Source organism: Hyperolius riggenbachi, chromosome 10 (genome assembly GCF_040937935.1).
Source record: "Hyperolius riggenbachi isolate aHypRig1 chromosome 10, aHypRig1.pri, whole genome shotgun sequence".
Classification (NCBI taxonomy): Eukaryota; Metazoa; Chordata; class Amphibia; order Anura; family Hyperoliidae; genus Hyperolius; species Hyperolius riggenbachi.
Genome location: NC_090655.1, coordinates 294626015 through 294645697, shown reverse-complemented (window position 1 = coordinate 294645697; position 19683 = coordinate 294626015). Strand labels below are relative to the sequence as shown.

General features: G+C 46.5%; 1 protein-coding gene across 2 annotated transcripts in view; it reads left to right on the top strand.

Annotated features, from left to right (window-relative positions):
- Positions 1-521: 521 nt before the first annotated feature.
- LOC137535615 (zinc finger protein 33A-like) overlaps positions 522-19683 on the top strand; it is a 189272-nt gene continuing 170110 nt past the window's right edge. For both annotated transcript variants that reach the window (XM_068257469.1, XM_068257470.1), the window contains exons 1-3: positions 522-727; positions 14164-14261; positions 15988-17476. In XM_068257469.1, coding sequence (XP_068113570.1) covers positions 646-727; positions 14164-14261; positions 15988-17476 — 1669 coding nt within the window. In that variant the 5' untranslated portion in view covers positions 522-645. The remainder of the gene's footprint in view (positions 728-14163; positions 14262-15987; positions 17477-19683) is intronic.

Genomic DNA, 19683 nt, shown 5'->3' with positions numbered 1-19683 from the left:
TCTTGTTCTCAGGACATGTGGCGGTTTATCCACGTTCGGCCATACTAGCAGGTGTAGGCCTATGCGCGCAACCTGCCGCGTTAGATGCGGAATCAGCCGCCTTGCTCTGAGCACCTGCGGCGGCTTTTCCGTGTTTTCTCACAGTGGGGTAGTACAATAGTCATGCCTAGAGGTAGTGTACTTTATCTGGTAGGAAGTACAACTTGGCCAAAGGTCAAAACATGAACTGACCTAAGGTACAGCGTATGCTTGATGGAAAAAGAGAGCTTTATTGGCATTTTCATTCCTCCGGAGTTTGCATGAAGTTTACATGTTTAGAATTATGACTGCAATTTTAATAATCTGCAGAAGTATAATTAAAAAAAACCTGCAGAATTCACAAAATATTACAGCAGGCCGCAGTTCTCATGATGACCACAAGATGGCAATCTCACTACCAGGGTGACAGGAAGTGCTGTTTGGCACAGACAGGAAGTTGGGTGGTAGAGGTGATGTGGGAGGAAGTAGAGAGCAGCCATTGCTGGAACTGGCAGCAGAGGACATAACAAGATAGCTGAAGATATTTCACAGGATTTCTGACATCTCGTCCCTCTTGTGAAGCCCTAATCCTCCATAACTTGTCACATTGTCACTAATTATCTCCCCATGGACCAAGGGCAGCATATAGGACACCAGGACCTCTACAAGGACGCCATGATGGAGAGTCAGACACCCCTCACATCACCGGGTAAGGGGAGACTTTCATTTCTTGTACAGGAGAGAGCAGTACTTGGGGTCCACCTAGATCCCCCATCATCTGATAATCACATAGAGACAATGTATTCAGTCAGTGTGTGTGTTTCCTACAGATGTATCCAGTAACAGAAACCCACCAGAGAGATGTACAGGTCCTCTTTATTCCCAGGATTGCCCACCTAGATCCCCCATCATCTGATAATCACATAGAGACAATGTATTCAGTCAGTGTGTGTGTTTCCTACAGATGTATCCAGTAACAGAAACCCACCAGAGAGATGTACAGGTCCTCTTTATTCCCAGGATTGTCCACCTAGATCCCCCATCATCTGATAATCACATAGAGACAATGTATTCAGTCAGTGTGTGTGTTTCCTACAGATGTATCCAGTAACAGAAACCCACCAGAGAGATGTACAGGTCCTCTTTATTCCCAGGCTTGTCCACCTAGATCCCCATCATCTGATAATCACATAGAGACAATGTATTCAGTCAGTGTGTGTGTTTCCTACAGATGTATCCAGTAACAGAAACCCACCAGAGAGATGTACAGGTCCTCTTTATTACCAGGATTGTCCACCTAGATCCCCCATCATCTGATAATCACATAGAGACAGTGTATTCAGTCAGTGTGTGTGTTTCCTGCAGATGTATCCAGTAACAGAAACCCACCAGAGAGATGTACAGGTCCTCTTTATTCCCAGGATTGTCCACCTAGATCCCCCATCATCTGATAATCACATAGAGACAATGTATTCAGTCAGTGTGTGTGTTTCCTACAGATGTATCCAGTAACAGAAACCCACCAGAGAGATGTACAGGTCCTCTTTATTCCCAGAATTGTCCACCTAGATCCCCCATCATCTGATAATCACATAGAGACAATGTATTCAGTCAGTGTGTGTTTCCTACAGATGTATCCAGTAACAGAAACCCACCAGAGAGATGTACAGGTCCTCTTTATTCCCAGGATTGTCCACCTAGATCCCCCATCATCTGATAATCACATAGAGACAATGTATTCAGTCAGTGTGTGTGTTTCCTACAGATGTATCCAGTAACAGGAACCCACCAGAGAGATGTACAGGTCCTCTTTATTCCCAGGATTATCCACCTAGATCCCCCATCATCTGATAATCACCTAGAGACAATGTATTCAGTCAGTGTGTGTGTTTCCTACAGATGTATCCAGTAACAGAAACCCACCAGAGAGATGTTCAGGTCCTCTTTATTCCCAGGATTGTCCACCTAGATCCCCCATCATCTGATAAACACATAGAGACAATGTATTCAGTCAGTGTGTGTGTTTCCTACAGATGTATCCAGTAACAGAAACCCACCAGAGAGATGTACAGGTCCTCTTTATTCCCAGGATTGTCCACCTAGATCCCCATCATCTGATAATAATCACATAGAGACAATGTATTCAGTCAGTGTGTGTGTTTCCTACAGATGTATCCAGTAACATAAACCCACCAGAGAGATGTACAGGTCCTCTTTATTCCCGGGATTGTCCACCTAGATCCCCCATCATCTGATAATCACATAGAGACAATGGCCTCAATTCACTAAGCTTTATCAAACACTTTATCAAACGTTTGATAATTTACCTCATGGGTAAAATCTAATTTTGAATTCACTAAGGTGTTATAGATTTATTGAATGTTTTATCGATAAAGCGTTCAATAAATCTATAACACCTTAGTGAATTCAAAATTAGATTTTACCCATGAGGTAAATTATCAAAGGTTTGATAAAGTGTTTGATAATGCTTAGTGAATTGAGGCCAATGTATTCAGTCAGTGTGTGTGTTTCCTACAGATGTATCCAGTAACAGGAACCCACCAGAGAGATGTACAGGTCCTCTTTATTCCCAGGATTGTCCACCTAGATCCCCCATCATCTGATAATCACATAGAGACAATGTATTCAGTCAGTGTGTGTGTTTCCTACAGATGTATCCAGTAACAGGAACCCACCAGAGAGATGTACAGGTCCTGTTTATTCCCAGGATTGTCCACCTAGATCCCCATCATCTGATAATCACATGGAGACAACGTATTCAGTCAGTGTGTGTGTTTCCTACAGATGTATCCAGTAACAGAAACCCACCAGAGAGATGTACCGGTCCTCTTTATTCCCAGGATTGCCCACCTAGATCCCCCATCATCTGATAATCACATAGAGACAATGTATTCAGTCAGTGTGTGTGTTTCCTACAGATGTATCCAGTAACAGAAACCCACCAGAGAGATGTACCGGTCCTCTTTATTCCCAGGATTGTCCACCTAGATCCCCCATCATCTGATAATCACATAGAGACAGTGTATTCAGTCAGTGTGTGTGTTTCCTACAGATCTATCCAGTAACAGACACCCACCAGAGAGATGTACCGGTCCTCTTTATTCCCAGGATTGTCCACCTAGATCCCCCATCATCTGATAATCACATAGAGACAATGTATTCAGTCAGTGTGTGTGTTTCCTACAGATCTATCCAGTAACAGACACCCACCAGAGAGATGTACAGGTCCTCTTTATTCCCAGGATTGTCCACCTAGATCCCCCATCATCTGATAATCCCATAGAGACAATGTATTCAGTCAGTGTGTGTGTTTCCTACAGATCTATCCAGTAACAGAAACCCACCAGAGAGATGTACAGGTACTCTTTATTCCCAGGGTTGTCCACCTAGATCCCCCATCATCTGATAATCACATAGAGACAATGTATTCAGTCAGTGTGTGTGTTTCCTACAGATGTATCCAGTAACAGAAACCCACCAGAGAGATGTACAGGTCCTCTTTATTCCCAGGATTGTCCACCTAGATCCCCCATCATCTGATAATCACATAGAGACAATGTATTCAGTCAGTGTGTGTGTTTCCTACAGATGTCTCCCGTAACAGAAACCCACCAGAGAGATGTACAGGTCCTCTTTATTCCCAGGATTGTCCACCTAGATCCCCCATCATCTGATAATCACATAGAGACAATGTATTCAGTCAGTGTGTGTGTTTCCTACAGATGTATCCAGTAACAGAAACCCTCCAGAGAGATGTACAGGTCCTCTTTATTCCCGGGATTGCCCACCTAGATCCCCCATCATCTGATAATCACATAGAGACAATGTATTCAGTCAGTGTGTGTGTGTTTCCTACAGATGTATCCAGTAACAGAAACCCACCAGAGAGATGTACAGGTCCTCTTTATTCCCAGGATTGTCCACCTAGATCCCCCATCATCTGATAATCACATAGAGACAATGTATTCAGTCAGTGTGTGTGTTTCCTACAGATGTCTCCAGTAACAGAAACCCACCAGAGAGATGTACAGGTCCTCTTTATTCCCAGGAATGTCCACCTAGATCCCCCATCATCTGATAATCACATAGAGACAATGTATTCAGTCAGTGTGTGTGTTTCCTACAGATGTATCCAGTAACAGAAACCCACCAGAGAGATGTACAGGTCCTCTTTATTCCCAGGATTGCCCACCTAGATCCCCCCTCATGTAATAAACACATAGAGACAATGTATTCAGTCAGTGTGTGTGTGTTTCCTACAGATGTATCCAGTAACAGAAACCCACCAGAGAGATGTACAGGTCCTCTTTATTCCCAGGATTGTCCACCTAGATCCCCCATCATCTGATAATCACATAGAGACAATGTATTCAGTCAGTGTGTGTGTTTCCTATAGATGTATCCAGTAACAGAAACCCACCAGAGAGATGTACAGGTCCTCTTTATTCCCAGGATTGTCCACCTAGATCCCCCATCATCTGATAATCACATAGAGACAGTGTATTCAGTCAGTGTGTGTGTTTCCTACAGATGTGTCCAGTAACAGAAACCCACCAGAGAGATGTACAGGTCCTCTTTATTCCCAGGATTGTCCACCTAGATCCCCCATCATCTGATAATCACATAGAGACAGTGTATTCAGTCAGTGTGTGTGTTTCCTACAGATGTATCCAGTAACAGAAACCCACCAGAGAGATGTACAGGTCCTCTTTATTCCTAGGATTGTCCACCTAGACCCCCCATCATCTGATAATCACATAGAGACAATGTATTCAGTCAGTGTGTGTGTGTTTCCTACAGATGTATCCAGTAACAGAAACCCACCAGAGAGATGTACAGGTCCTCTTTATTCCCAGGATTGTCCACCTAGATCCCCCATCATCTGATAATCACATAGAGACAATGTATTCAGTCAGTGTGTGTGTTTTCTACAGATGTATCCAGTAACAGGAACCCACCAGAGAGATGTACAGGTCCTCTTTATTCCCAGGATTTTCCACCTAGATCCCCCATCATCTGATAATCACATAGAGACAATGTATTCAGTCACTGTGTGTGTTTCCTACAGATGTATCCAGTAACAGAAACCCACCAGAGAGATGTACAGGTCCTCTTTATTCCCAGGATTGCCCACCTAGATCCCCCCTCATGTAATAAACACATAGAGACAATGTATTCAGTCAGTGTGTGTGTGTTTCCTACAGATGTATCCAGTAACAGAAACCCACCAGAGAGATGTACAGGTCCTCTTTATTCCCAGGATTGTCCACCTAGATCCCCCATCATCTGATAATCACATAGAGACAATGTATTCAGTCAGTGTGTGTGTTTCCTATAGATGTATCCAGTAACAGAAACCCACCAGAGAGATGTACAGGTCCTCTTTATTCCCAGGATTGTCCACCTAGATCCCCCATCATCTGATAATCACATAGAGACAGTGTATTCAATCAGTGTGTGTGTTTCCTACAGATGTATCCAGTAACAGAAACCCACCAGAGAGATGTACAGGTCCTCTTTATTCCTAGGATTGTCCACCTAGACCCCCCATCATCTGATAATCACATAGAGACAATGTATTCAGTCAGTGTGTGTGTTTCCTACAGATGTGTCCAGTAACAGAAACCCACCAGAGAGATGTACAGGTCCTCTTTATTCCCAGGATTGTCCACCTAGATCCCCCATCATCTGATAATCACATAGAGACAGTGTATTCAATCAGTGTGTGTGTTTCCTACAGATGTATCCAGTAACAGAAACCCACCAGAGAGATGTACAGGTCCTCTTTATTCCTAGGATTGTCCACCTAGACCCCCCATCATCTGATAATCACATAGAGACAATGTATTCAGTCAGTGTGTGTGTGTTTCCTACAGATGTATCCAGTAACAGAAACCCACCAGAGAGATGTACAGGTCCTCTTTATTCCCAGGATTGTCCACCTAGATCCCCCATCATCTGATAATCACATAGAGACAATGTATTCAGTCAGTGTGTTTCCTACAGATGTATCCAGTAACAGAGACCCACCAGAGAGATGTACAGGTCCTCTTTATTCCCGGGATTGTCCACCTAGATCCCCCATCATCTGATAATCACATAGAGACAATGTATTCAGTCAGTGTGTGTGTGTTTCCTACAGATGTATCCAGTAACAGAAACCCACCAGAGAGATGTACAGGTCCTCTTTATTCCCAGGATTGCCCACCTAGATCCCCCATCATCTGATAATCACATAGAGACAATGTATTCAGTCAGTGTGTGTGTGTTTCCTACAGATGTATCCAGTAACAGAGACCCACCAGAGAGATGTACAGGTCCTCTTTATTCCCGGGATTGTCCACCTAGATCCCCCATCATCTGATAATCACATAGAGACAATGTATTCAGTCAGTGTGTGTGTGTCCTACAGATGTATCCAGTAACAGAAACCCACCAGAGAGATGTACAGGTCCTCTTTATTCCCAGGATTGCCCACCTAGATCCCCCATCATCTGATAATCACATAGAGACAATGTATTCAGTCAGTGTGTTTCCTACAGATGTGTCCAGTAACAGAAACCCACCAGAGAGATGTACAGGTCCTCTTTATTCCCAGGATTGCCCACCTAGATCCCCCATCATCTGATAATCACATAGAGACAATGTATTCAGTCAGTGTGTGTGTTTCCTACAGATGTATCCAATAACAGAAACCCACCAGAGAGATGTACAGGTCCTCTTTATTCCCAGGATTGCCCACCTAGATCCCCCATCATCTGATAATCACATAGAGACAATGTATTCAGTCAGTGTGTGTGTTTCCTATAGATGTATCCAGTAACAGAGACCCACCAGAGAGGTGTACAGGTCCTCTTTATTCCCAGGATTGTCCACCTAGATCCCCCATCATCTGATAATCACATAGAGACAATGTAGTCAGTCAGTGTGTGTGTGTCCTATAGATGGATCCAGTAACAGAAACCCACCAGAGAGATGTACAGGTCCTCTTTATTCCCAGGATTGTCCACCTAGATCCCCCATCATCTGATAATCACATAGAGACAATGTATTCAGTCAGTGTGTGTGTTTCCTACAGATGTATCCAGTAACAGAAACCCACCAGAGAGATGTACAGGTCCTCTTTATTCCCAGGATTGCCCACCTAGATCCCCCATCATCTGATAATCACATAGAGACAATGTATTCAGTCAGTGTGTGTGTTTCCTACAGATGTCTCCAGTAACAGAAACCCACCAGAGAGATGTACAGGTCCTCTTTATTCCCAGGATTGTCCACCTAGATCCCCCATCATCTGATAATCACATAGAGACAATGTATTCAGTCAGTGTGTGTGTGTCCTACAGCTGTATCCAGTAACAGAAACCCACCAGAGAGATGTACAGGTCCTCTTTATTCCCAGGATTGCCCACCTAGATCCCCCATCATCTGATAATCACATAGAGACAATGTATTCAGTCAGTGTGTGTGTTTCCTACAGATGTATCCAATAACAGAAACCCACCAGAGAGATGTACAGGTCCTCTTTATTCCCAGGATTGTCCACCTAGATCATCTGATAATCACATAGAGACAGTGTATTCAGTCAGTGTGTGTGTTTCCTACAGATGTATCCTGTAACAGAAACCCACCAGAGAGATGTACAGGTCCTCTTTATTCCCAGGATTGTCCACCTAGATCCCCCATCATCTGATAATCACATAGAGACAATGTATTCAGTCAGTGTGTGTGTGTCCTACAGCTGTATCCAGTAACAGAAACCCACCAGAGAGATGTACAGGTCCTCTTTATTCCCAGGATTGCCCACCTAGATCCCCCATCATCTGATAATCACATAGAGGCAATGTATTCAGTCAGTGTGTGTGTTTCCTACAGATGTATCCTGTAACAGAAACCCACCAGAGAGATGTACAGGTCCTCTTTATTCCCAGGATTGTCCACCTAGATCCCCCATCATCTGATAATCACATAGAGACAGTGTATTCAGTCAGTGTGTGTGTTTCCTACAGATGTATCCAGTAACAGAAACCCACCAGAGATATGTACAGGTCCTCTTTATTCCCGGGATTGTCCACCTAGATCCCCCATCATCTGATAATCACATAGAGACAGTGTATTCAGTCAGTGTGTGTGTTTCCTACAGATTAGCATCTGATGTATAGTCAGGCATGGCGCTGAACGGCAGCCTTGGCACAGAGCTCCTCTCTTTTCCTCCTTTTTTTCTCTGCTTATCCTGGACATTGCAGGCCATTGATGCACGCAAGTGCATATAAGTGTGCCTAGCACACATGCTTTAGGTCTAAGCCTGCATCGGGCAGACTGGCTTACCACAGAAGCTCCGGGGACGGATCGCGCTCAGGCCACCCACGTGGAATCCAAGCCCGGAGCACTACCGCAGTACTGCTGAGTAAAGCGGAACCGGCTCAGCACAGCAAGGGTCGCATCGCAGGGAGCCCAGCACCGCATCACAGTGGAGCCGGCACATCACAGGAGAGCCAGGCAGCCACCCACGTGGTGAAGTCCCCGTCTCACCGTCGCCACCCCACAGCCAACCCCCGCAGCTGGCTGCTGGCCAGGCAAGGCAACAGTAGCCATCCATCCCCCGCAACCAGGGAAGCCTGCTGACGGAGAGACCTTCGCCGGCAGGAGGACGCTGCAAAGCCTACTGCATCCCCCGCTGCCCCCCCCTGCCTCTGGTCCGCTGGCCTACCAGGCCCCCCACGTGGCAATGCACAAGGAGTGCTCCCCTCTCTGACCCTTCCGCAGACAGCCGGATAGATGCCTTAATCTCCCTAGCAGCCACCATCCGATCATGGCACTCCTGGAGATTCAGACACAGCGCTGAGCACCTGGGCTGGTAAGAACCTCGCTCTCCTCACCTGCTTACTGCCTGCACACACCTCATCTTCTTGCTGCCTGCACACATTGAACTGCACGCACTGAACTGACACTACTGCCTTATCTGTTATGCCTGAGCATGGACTGTTATGTGTGTTATGGATTGCCATTTTCTAATTGTTATCTGTTATCTGTATGGACTGTTAGCTTAAATTGTTTATTGCTCAGGTGACGGTCTGCGTTGCACAGCTCAGGCGATGGACTGTATTGCACTGCTCATGTGATGGACTGCATTGCACTAATGTGACAGACTGTATTGCACCGCTCATGTGTTGGACTGTATTGCACCGCACACGTGATGGACTGTATTGCACTGCTCATGTGGTGAACTATATTGCACTGCTCATAAGATGGACTGTATCGCACCGCTCATGTGATGGACTGTATTGAACCGCTCATGTGACAGTCTGTACTGCACGGCGCATGTGATAACCGTCTTTAAACTGTACGAGCTGAACTGTATTGTATTGGGCCCCTACTCTCCCATCTGACTGCCGCATCCGCGGATTTGCTGTCACACCCGCAGCAGCATACCAGGCGACCCGGGGCAATGCCAGGCTCCTCCACCCCCCGTAGGCACCCCACTCCCGCCACCAGCCAGGCCCCCGCCCCCCACACCACCTCACGCACCACGTACTCCAGGGAGCAACTTCTGCGGTGGGAGCATTGCGGCCCACCACTCCCTGAGGCCAATCTCCTGCCGAACCAGGTCCAGAACTACATACAGCAAGTCCTGGACTCTGCCCCTTGGCCCGGTGCAGGCTGGCGGCGAAGGGGCTGTCGAGCTGGGGCCCGTGTGAGACTCAAGAAGAGAGGCCTGAGGTCAGCCATCCCCTCGGTACTCCTGGCAAATGTCCGCTCTCTCCCTAACAAACTGGACGAACTGCGTCTCCTTTGCGGCAGGTGGGAGCTCGGGAGAAACACCCCAGTACTCTGCTTCACGGAGACCTGGCTACATGAGAACATCCCGGAGAACGCTCTACACCTTCCAGGCTTCAGCCTCATACGGGGAGACCGCGACCCTTCCCTCTCGGGGAAGAAAAAAGGCGGTGGCATCTGCTTCTACGTCAGCTCTTCATGGTGTCCCTCCCCACCGGTACTCGACAGGATGTGCTCCCCAGACCTAGAACTTCTACTCGTCAACTGCAGGCCGGCATATTCACCACGGGAGTTCTCCTCCTATGTCCTTGTCGGAGTGTATATTCCCCCTGATGCGGACGCCAAATCTGCCCTGAATACCCTCAGCGACACCATCTCGCAGTGGGAAATATCCCTCCCTGACTCACTGTTCATAGTCATGGGTGACTTCAACAGGGCAAACCTTCGACAAGAGCTGCCACGCTACCATCAGCATGTTGCTTGCCCTACCAGAGGCCTGAACACCCTCGATCATTGCTACACCCCACTGAAGAATGCCTACAAGGCTATCCCGGGGGCGGCACTTGGCTCCTCCGACCACTGCCTTGTTCATCTCATACCCACCTACAGGAGGCTCCTGGAGTCAGCAAAACCGGTCGTGAAGTCCTCCAAGGTATGGTCCAGCGAGGCCAAGCTCCACCTTCAAGCCTGCTTTGATTGCACGGACTGGGAGTCCCTGGCAGCTCCAGACCTGGACGAGTGGGCGGACAACGTCACCTCATACATCAGCTTCTGCGAGGCCTCCTGCGTCCCAACCAAATCCTTTAAGGTCTACCCGAATAACAAACCGTGGTTCTCCAACAAGCTACGGCTACTGCGGAAACGTAAGGAGGCGGCTCACAAGGCGGGAAACCAGGAGGAATTCAGGATGGCGAGGAACGCTCTGAAGCGAGAGCTGAGAGCCGCAAAAAAGGAGTTTGCTGAGAGGATGAAGCAGAACCTGCGCTCGAACAACTCACGAGCTGTATGGCATGGGCTCAAGGCTGCCACCAACTACAAGCCTTCCCCTCAACATGCTACACCCAGCCCTGAATTAGCGGAGAAACTAAGTAGATTCTACCAAAGGTTTGAAAGGCAGGCTGAGCCTGGGGGGATCCCTCCACCTCCTCCCACCCCAGCCCCTGCGCACAGCGACCAAAGTGGGGACTCACTCTCTCTGGAAGTGAGGGAGGCAGATGTACGGCACCTCCTGTCCACACTAAATGCCAGGAAAGCCTCGGGACCCGACAGCGTGTCCCCAGCCTGCCTCAAATCCTGTTCGGAGCAACTTGCCCCCATCCTCTCCGCCATCTTCAGCAGGTCACTGACAGAGGGCAGAGTCCCTGCATGCTTCAAGAGGTCCACCATCATTCCTGTTCCCAAGAAACAAGGCATCTCCGACCTCAACAACTACAGGCCTGTGGCCCTGACGTCCGTCATCATGAAGTCCCTAGAGAGAGTGGTCTTATCCACCCTCAAGCTATCCACTCTGCCCCTACTAGACCCACTTCAGTTTGCCTACAGGGCAAACAGGTCCACGGATGACGCGCTAAACATCTGTCTGGAATACATCCACAACCATCTAGACAGGAAGGACGCGTATGCCAGAGTACTGCTATTAGACTTCAGCTCGGCATTTAACACTATATGCCCACGCACCCTCCTGAATGTTCTGGCCACGCTTGGGGTCCACCCCACCCTACGGCTATGGATCATTGACTTTCTCTCCAACAGATCTCAAGTTGTCAGGCTGGGGGACATCTACTCACGAGAAGTGACGACCAACACAGGGGCACCCCAGGGCTGCGTCCTGTCCCCGCTGCTCTTCTCCCTTTACACAAACGATTGCAGATCCACAGTAGACTCTGTCAAAGTCATAAAATTTGCGGATGACACCACCATTGTCGGCCTCGTCACCAAAGACAACATCCAGGATTACCAGCAGCAGGTGGAAAGACTATGCCACTGGTGCAAGGAGAACAGCCTGGTGCTCAACACGGCCAAAACCGTCGAACTTATAATTGACTTCAGGAAGTCGGCTCCTTCCCCACCTCCCATCTACATCGACGGCACCGAGGTGGCCAGAGTGCCCTGCGCTCGCCTGCTGGGCACCACCATCTCCAGTGATCTTAGTTGGAGAGTCAACATCACGTCAACCCAACGGAAAGCCCAGCAGAGACTCTTCTTCTTCCGCCAACTGCGGAAGTTCGGCATGGCGCAGGAGATTCTAACATGCTTTTACACTGCCACCATTGAATCTATCCTCTGCTCCGCCATCTTGGTCTGGTATGCGGGAGCCACCGTCAGTGACAGGCACAAACTACAGAGGATCATTAGGTCGGCGGAGAGGACCATTGGGAGACCTCTGCCCCCACTTGACCACCTGTATAACACAAGACTGCGAGCCAGGGCACTGAGGATTGCAAGTGACCTCTCTCACCCTGGGCACTGTTTTTTCACCCCACTCCCACTGGGTCGGAGACTCCGGGCCATCCCCACCAAGACCACCAGACACAAGAACTCTTTCTTCCCGATGGTCATTAGCCTCCTGAACTCCCTTAAAATTCTACCACCCTCTTTTAGCGCCCTACCACCTGCATAGGAGCGCCCTACCACCTGCATTAGAGCGGTAGACTTCAGCAGTGTATTTTTGAAAGAGGGATTCTGAGCTATATGTATATCTATATCTAATGCTGATTGTATATTGTGTATGTCTATATTTGAGTATGATGTATTACTGTTATTCTAACGTTTTTCCTGCCTTTCCTTCTATGTACCGCTCCATTGTGCCAAACCCAATTCCGGGCATGACCCAGTCATGCTTGGCGAAATAAAATGATTCTGATTCTGATTCTGAATGTATCCAGTAACAGAAACCCACCAGAGAGATGTACAGGTCCTCTTTATTCCCAGGATTGCCCACCTAGATCCCCCATCATCTGATAATCACATAGAGACAATGTATTCAGTCAGTGTGTGTGTTTCCTACAGATCTATCCAGTAACAGAAACCCACCAGAGAGATGTACAGGTCCTCTTTATTCCCAGGATTGCCCACCTAGATCCCCCATCATCTGATAATCACATAGAGACAATGTATTCAGTCAGTGTGTGTGTTTCCTACAGATCTATCCAGTAACAGAAACCCACCAGAGAGATGTACAGGTCCTCTTTATTCCCAGGATTGCCCACCCAGATCCCCCATCATTTGATAATCACATAGAGACAATGTATTCAGTCAGTGTGTGTGTTTCCTACAGATGTATCCAGTAACAGAAACCCACCAGAGAGGTGTACAGGTCCTCTTTATTCCCAGGATTGTCCACCTAGATCCCCCATCATCTGATAATCACATAGAGACAATGTATTCAGTCAGTGTGTGTGTTTCCTACAGATGTATCCAGTAACAGAAACCCACCAGAGAGATGTACAGGTCCTCTTTATTCCCAGGATTGCCCACCTAGATCCCCCATCATCTGATAATCACATAGAGACAATGTATTCAGTCAGTGTGTGTTTCCTACAGATGTATCCAGTAACAGAAACCCACCAGAGAGATGTACAGGTCCTCTTTATTCCCAGGATTGCCCACCTAGATCCCCCATCATCTGATAATCACATAGAGACAATGTATTCAGTCAGTGTGTGTGTTTCCTGCAGATGTATCCAGTAATAGAAACCCACCAGAGAGATGTACAGGTCCTCTTTATTCCCAGGATTGTCCACCTAGATCCCCCATCATCTGATAATCACATAGAGACAATGTATTCAGTCAGTGTGCGTGTTTCCTGCAGATGTATCCAGTAATAGAAACCCACCAGAGAGATGTACAGGTCCTCTTTATTCCCAGGATTGTCCACCTAGATCCCCCATCATCTGATAATCACATAGAGACAATGTATTCAGTCAGTGTGTGTGTTTCCTGCAGATGTATCCAGTAATAGAAACCCACCAGAGAGATGTACAGGTCCTCTTTATTCCCAGGATTGTCCACCTAGATCCCCCATCATCTGATAATCACATAGAGACAATGTATTCAGTCAGTGTGTGTGTTTCCTGCAGATGTATCCAGTAATAGAAACCCACCAGAGAGATGTACAGGTCCTCTTTATTCCCAGGATTGTCCACCTAGATCCCCCATCATCTAATAATCACATAGAGACAATGTATTCAGTCAGTGTGTGTGTTTCCTACAGATGGATCCAGTAACAGGAACCCACCAGAGAGGTGTACATGTCCTCTTTATTCCCAGGATTGCCCACCTAGATCCCCCATCATCTGATAATCACATAGAGACAATGTATTCAGTCAGTGTGTGTGTTTCCTACAGATGTCTCCAGTAACAGAAACCCACCAGAGAGATGTACAGGTCCTCTTTATTCCTGGGATTGTCCAAAGGAAGATCCCACCATCACTCAACATTATCAGGTAGGTGGAATTGGGGTCCCCAGAGACTCCAAACTGTATTTTGTATTATGTATATGCTCTTATACAGTGGTGTGAAAAACTATTTGCCCCCCTCCTGATTTCTTATTCTTTTGCATGTTTGTCACACTTAAATGTTTCTGCTCATCAAAAAACATTAACTATTAGTCAAAGAAGACATAATTGAACACAAAATGCAGTTTTAAATGATGGTTTTTATTATTTAGTGAGAAAAAAAACTCCAAATCTACATAGCCCTGTGTGAAAAAGTGATTGCCCCCCTTGTTAATAAATAACTGTGGTTTATCACACCTGAGTTCAATTTCTGTAGTCACCCCCAGGCCTAATTACTGCCACACCTGTTTCAATCAAGAAATCACTTAAATAGGAGCTATCTGACACAGAGTAGACCAAAAGCACCTCAAAAGCTAGACATCATGCCAAGATCCAAAGAAATTCAGGAACAAATGAGAACAAAAGTACTGTAATTGAGATCTATCAGTCTGGTAAAGGTTATAAAGCCATTTCTAAAGCTTTGGGACTCCAGCAAACCACAGTGAGAGCCATTATCCACAAATGGCAAAAACATGGAACAGTGATGAACCTTCCCAGGAGTGGCTGGCCGACCAATATTATCCCAAGAGCGCGGAGAAAACTCATCCGAGAGGCCACAAAAGGCCCCAGGACAACATCTAAAGAACTGCAGGCCTCACTTGCCTCAATTAAGGTCAGTGTTCACGACTCCACCATAAGAAAGAGACTGGGCAAAAACAGCCTGCATGGCAGGTATCCAAGGTGCAAACCACTTTTAAGCAAAAAGAACATTAAGGCTCGTCTCAATTTTGCTAAAAAACATCTCAATGATTGCCAAGACTTTTGGGAAAATACCTTGTGGACCGACAAGACAAAAGTTGAACTTTTTGGAAGGTGCGTGTCCCGTTACATCTGGCATAGAAGTAACACAGCATTTCAGCAAAAGAACATCATACCAACAGTAAAATATGGTGGTGGTAGTGTGATGGTCTGGGGTTGTTTTGCTGCTTCAGGACCTGGAAGGCTTGCTGTGATAGATGGAACCATGAATTCTACTGTCTGCCAAAAAATCCTGAAGGAGAATGTCCGGCCATCTGTTTGTCAACTCAAGCTGAAGCGATCTTGGGTGCTGAAGCAGGACAATGACCCAAAACACACCAGCAAATCCACCTCTGAATTGCTGGAGAAAAACAAAATGAAGACTTTGGAGTGGCCTAGTCAAAGTCCTGACCTGAATCCTATTGAGATGTTGTGGCATGACCTTAAAAAGGCGGTTCGTGCTAGAAAACCCTCAAATAAAGCTGAATTACAACAATTCTGCAAAGATGAGTGGGCCAAAATTCCTCCAGAGCGCTGTAAAAGACTTGTTGCAAGTTATCGCAAACGCTTGATTGCAGTTATTGCTGCTAAGGGTGGCCCAACCAGTTATTAGGTTCAGGGGGCAATTTCTTTTTCACACAGGGCCATGTAGGTTTTGAGTTATTTTTCTCACTAAATAATAAAAACCATCATTTAAAACTGCATTTTGTGTTCAATTATGTTATCTTTGACTAATAGTTAATGGTTTTTGATGAGCAGAAACATTTAAGTGTGACAAACATGCAAAAGAATAAGAAATCAGGAAGGGGGCAAATAGTTTTTCACACCACTGTATGTCTTCATCATTTTTTTTTTTCATTTCATTATGTGCATTTAGGATGGAGTACTGACAGATGTAAGTGCTGTGGTTAAAGAGGAAGAAGAAGAGACATATGTGAGGAGTGATCAGCAGTCTATGAAGGAGGGAGACATGAGGAGGACAAGTAAAGAGGAAGAAGAAGAGACATATGTGAGGAGTGATCAGCAGTCTGTGGAGGAGGGTGACATGATGAGGACAAGTAAAGAGGAAGAAGAAGAGACGTATGTGAGGAGTGATCAGCAGTCTATGGAGGAGGGTGACATGATGAGGACAAGTAAAGAGGAAGAAGAAGAGACCTATGTGAGGAGTGATCAGCAGTCTGTGGAGGAGGGAGACATGATGAGGACAAGTAAAGAAGAAGAAGAGACATATGTGAGGAGTGATCAGCAGACTATGGAGGAGGGAGGCATGATGAGGACAAGTAAAGAGGAAGAAGAAGAGACCTATGTGAGGAGTGATCAACAGTCTATGGAGGAGAGTGACATGATGAGGACATGTAAAGAGGAAGAAGAAGAGACGTATGTGAGGAGTGATCAGCAGTCTATGGAGGAGGGCAACATGATGAGGACATGTAAAGAGGAAGAAGAAGAGACGTATGTGAGGAGTGATCAGCAGTCTATGGAGGAGGGTGACATGATGAGGACCAGTAAAGAGGAAGAAGAAGAGACATATGTGAGGAGTGATCAGCTGTCTATGGAGGAGGGCGACATGATGAGGACATATAAAGAGGAAGAAGAGGAGACGTATGTGAGGAGTGATCAGCAGTCTATGCAGGAGGGTGACATGATGAGGACATGTAAAGAGGAAGAAGAAGAGACGTATGTGAGGAGTGATCAGCAGTCTATGAAGGAGGGTGACATGATAAGGACAAGTAAAGAGGAAGAAGAAGAGACGTATGTGAGGAGTGATCAGCAGTCTATGGAGGAGGGCAACATGATGAGGACATGTAAAGAGGAAGAAGAAGAGACGTATGTGAGGAGTGATCAGCAGTCTATGGAGGAGGGTGACATGATGAGGACCAGTAAAGAGGAAGAAGAAGAGACATATGTGAGGAGTGATCAGCAGTCTATGGAGGAGGGTGACATGATGAGGACATATAAAGAGGAAGAAGAGGAGACGTATGTGAGGAGTGATCAGCAGTCTATGCAGGAGGGTGACATGATGAGGACAAGTAAAGAGGAAGAAGAAGAGATGTATGTGAGGAGTGATCAGCTGTCTATGGAGGAGGGCGACATGATGAGGACATATAAAGAGGAAGAAGAGGAGACGTATGTGAGGAGTGATCAGCTGTCTATGCAGGAGGGTGACATGATGAGGACAAGTAAAGAGGAAGAAGAAGAGATGTATGTGAGGAGTGATCAGCAGTCTATGGAGGAGGGAGACATGATGAGGACATGTAAAGAGGAAGAAGAAGAGAAATATGTGAGGAGTGATCAGCTGTCTATGGAGGAGGGAGACATGATGAGGACAAGTAAAGAGGAGGACAATGTTACAGAGGGCAGAACAGGTGGGTAATCAGCAGTAATTTTAGAATGAATGTGTATGAAGTGTTGCTGACAAGTAGTGATGGTGATAATGGCCAATAAGTCCACAGATCGCTATGCCAGGTTTCACGCTAGGTGCTATGTGGATCACTACACAATATATGTAGTAATACTCAAATCAGTTATCTGCAGTTCAGTGGGCTAGACAAAATCAGAGTTGGTAACAGGCTAAGGTCATACACGTAAGATCAGAAGGCTGCGGTACAAAAGGCTGAGACAAAGACTAGGTTGTTAACAGGCTAGGGTCATACACAAGATATCAGATGGCTTTGGTAGAATAGGCTGAGACAAAGACTAGGTCGTAAACATGCTAGGGTCATACACAGGAGATCAGATGGCTAAGTTACAAGGGGCTGGGGCAGAAACGAGGTCAAGAATAAGCAAGAGGTCATACACAGTAATTCAGAAAAATAACAAACGGCTCAACTAACGGATAAATATATATTTGCAGATTTGCATATATATTTATCAAGAACTAGCTAAAGCAAGAGAAATACAATTAGCAAGACACATAACAACCAGCAAACTGATCGCTATCACGGGCAAGGACTGAATGAGAGACAGGGATTAAATACCCAAAAAGCCCGCCCAAAGCCGGCCCCCAACCTACAGCAACTAATCAGCACACAGCATCCTGCCTGAGTGTCAGCTGACAAAGCTCTCAGCTGATCATTGCCGACGTCGGGGGGCATAAGAGCTGCTCTGAGCCCCGCCTGCCCAGGAATGCAAGGGCGACGCGCATTCCCAGTCACCGCCGCAGGTGTGCCGGGGATGCCGCCGGACGAGACTGAAGAGGAAGCTCGCAGCCGCACTCCACCATGCGAGCCGCCTGAGCCAGCGCTGGAGTCGCTGAAAGGTAAGTCCCTTACACCGTGATTGCCATAATTATGTTTAACCACTTGCTGACCGCCCACTATCAATAGGCGGCAGCAAAGTGGCACCCCCAGGACAGCGTAACGCCGATTGGTGGCGGCACCTAGGGGAATGATTAGCCGAGGATCGCGCGCATCCGCTGGCATTAGGCTCCACCCACCCGCAACGTCAACCCACCAGCCAATTAGCAGCGCCGGCGGGTTGTTAACCATGATCTGCCGCATACTAAAGTGTATAATACACTTTGTCACAGACCGCGAGCCGGTCTGCGGGTGGGGTAAATCGATCAGCGTCAGAAATCCTCTTACACGGTCATTTGTTCATCACGAAGGGTAACCCGCATTCGCAATTTGATGAACTGACTCGCGAAGGGAGCGTTCTGATACCAACCGAATCACTCCACACACATATACAATTCAAAGATCTGCCACCAAGCGAGTTACACAGCCCGCTACTGTAATTTTACTAGGACTTCGAGAACACTTTAGTAACCCCTAGCAGTATGCAAGAATCTGGGCCAGATCGTTATGTCTGGGCCGGGTTCTCGCATACGGGTTATAAATGTATACTTCTATTAAACACAGGGTAGCGAGTTCAGGAGAATAGGTACGATTGTGTATGTTCAGCAACAGGTCATAACCGCTAAACGATTTTTTAAACGTTTAATAACACAAATGCATTACATACAGCTATATACACCTATTAACATATAAAACACAGAGCTTAAAAATAAAAGGAATAAAACAGAAAGTTCTTACTTAGTTAGCTGAGCAGTCCATTTGAAGCATGAAGAAAATAGTCCAGTTTAAACGTAGGCATTCAGCTTAAAAGTCCTTTGTACACAACATGCGCCCGGTTCTTCCGTGAGCACATGTCTGGACTTCCCTAGTCGATGTAAATTGAAGAACTGGGTGGAGTTCCTTGCAAACGCTTTTTACTGACCAGAGTTTTGGGGCGGTCACTACCTGGAAAGTAGGTGTGTTTGAGGCAGGGTTACCTCCTGGCAAGTCAGGTTACCACCCACAGACTTGGAGCAAGGAATGTACCAATTATTAATAATTTGTGTAATTCCGCCCCAGATGGGTGCATCGCAGATCCGAGACCATATTCATAAGCAGCATGCGACTCTGTATTAAATGAGACTATACACGCCTAGTCTAACGAATTTGCTCTATGCATGCCGGATAAAGCGGTTTCTCAATTGATTCCTGATAGCTAGAGAATGATAATTCATGTGAATTATAGAACTGATTTCTGGGTATCAGGAAATGTGTTTGTTGTCTTTCTGTGCCAAACC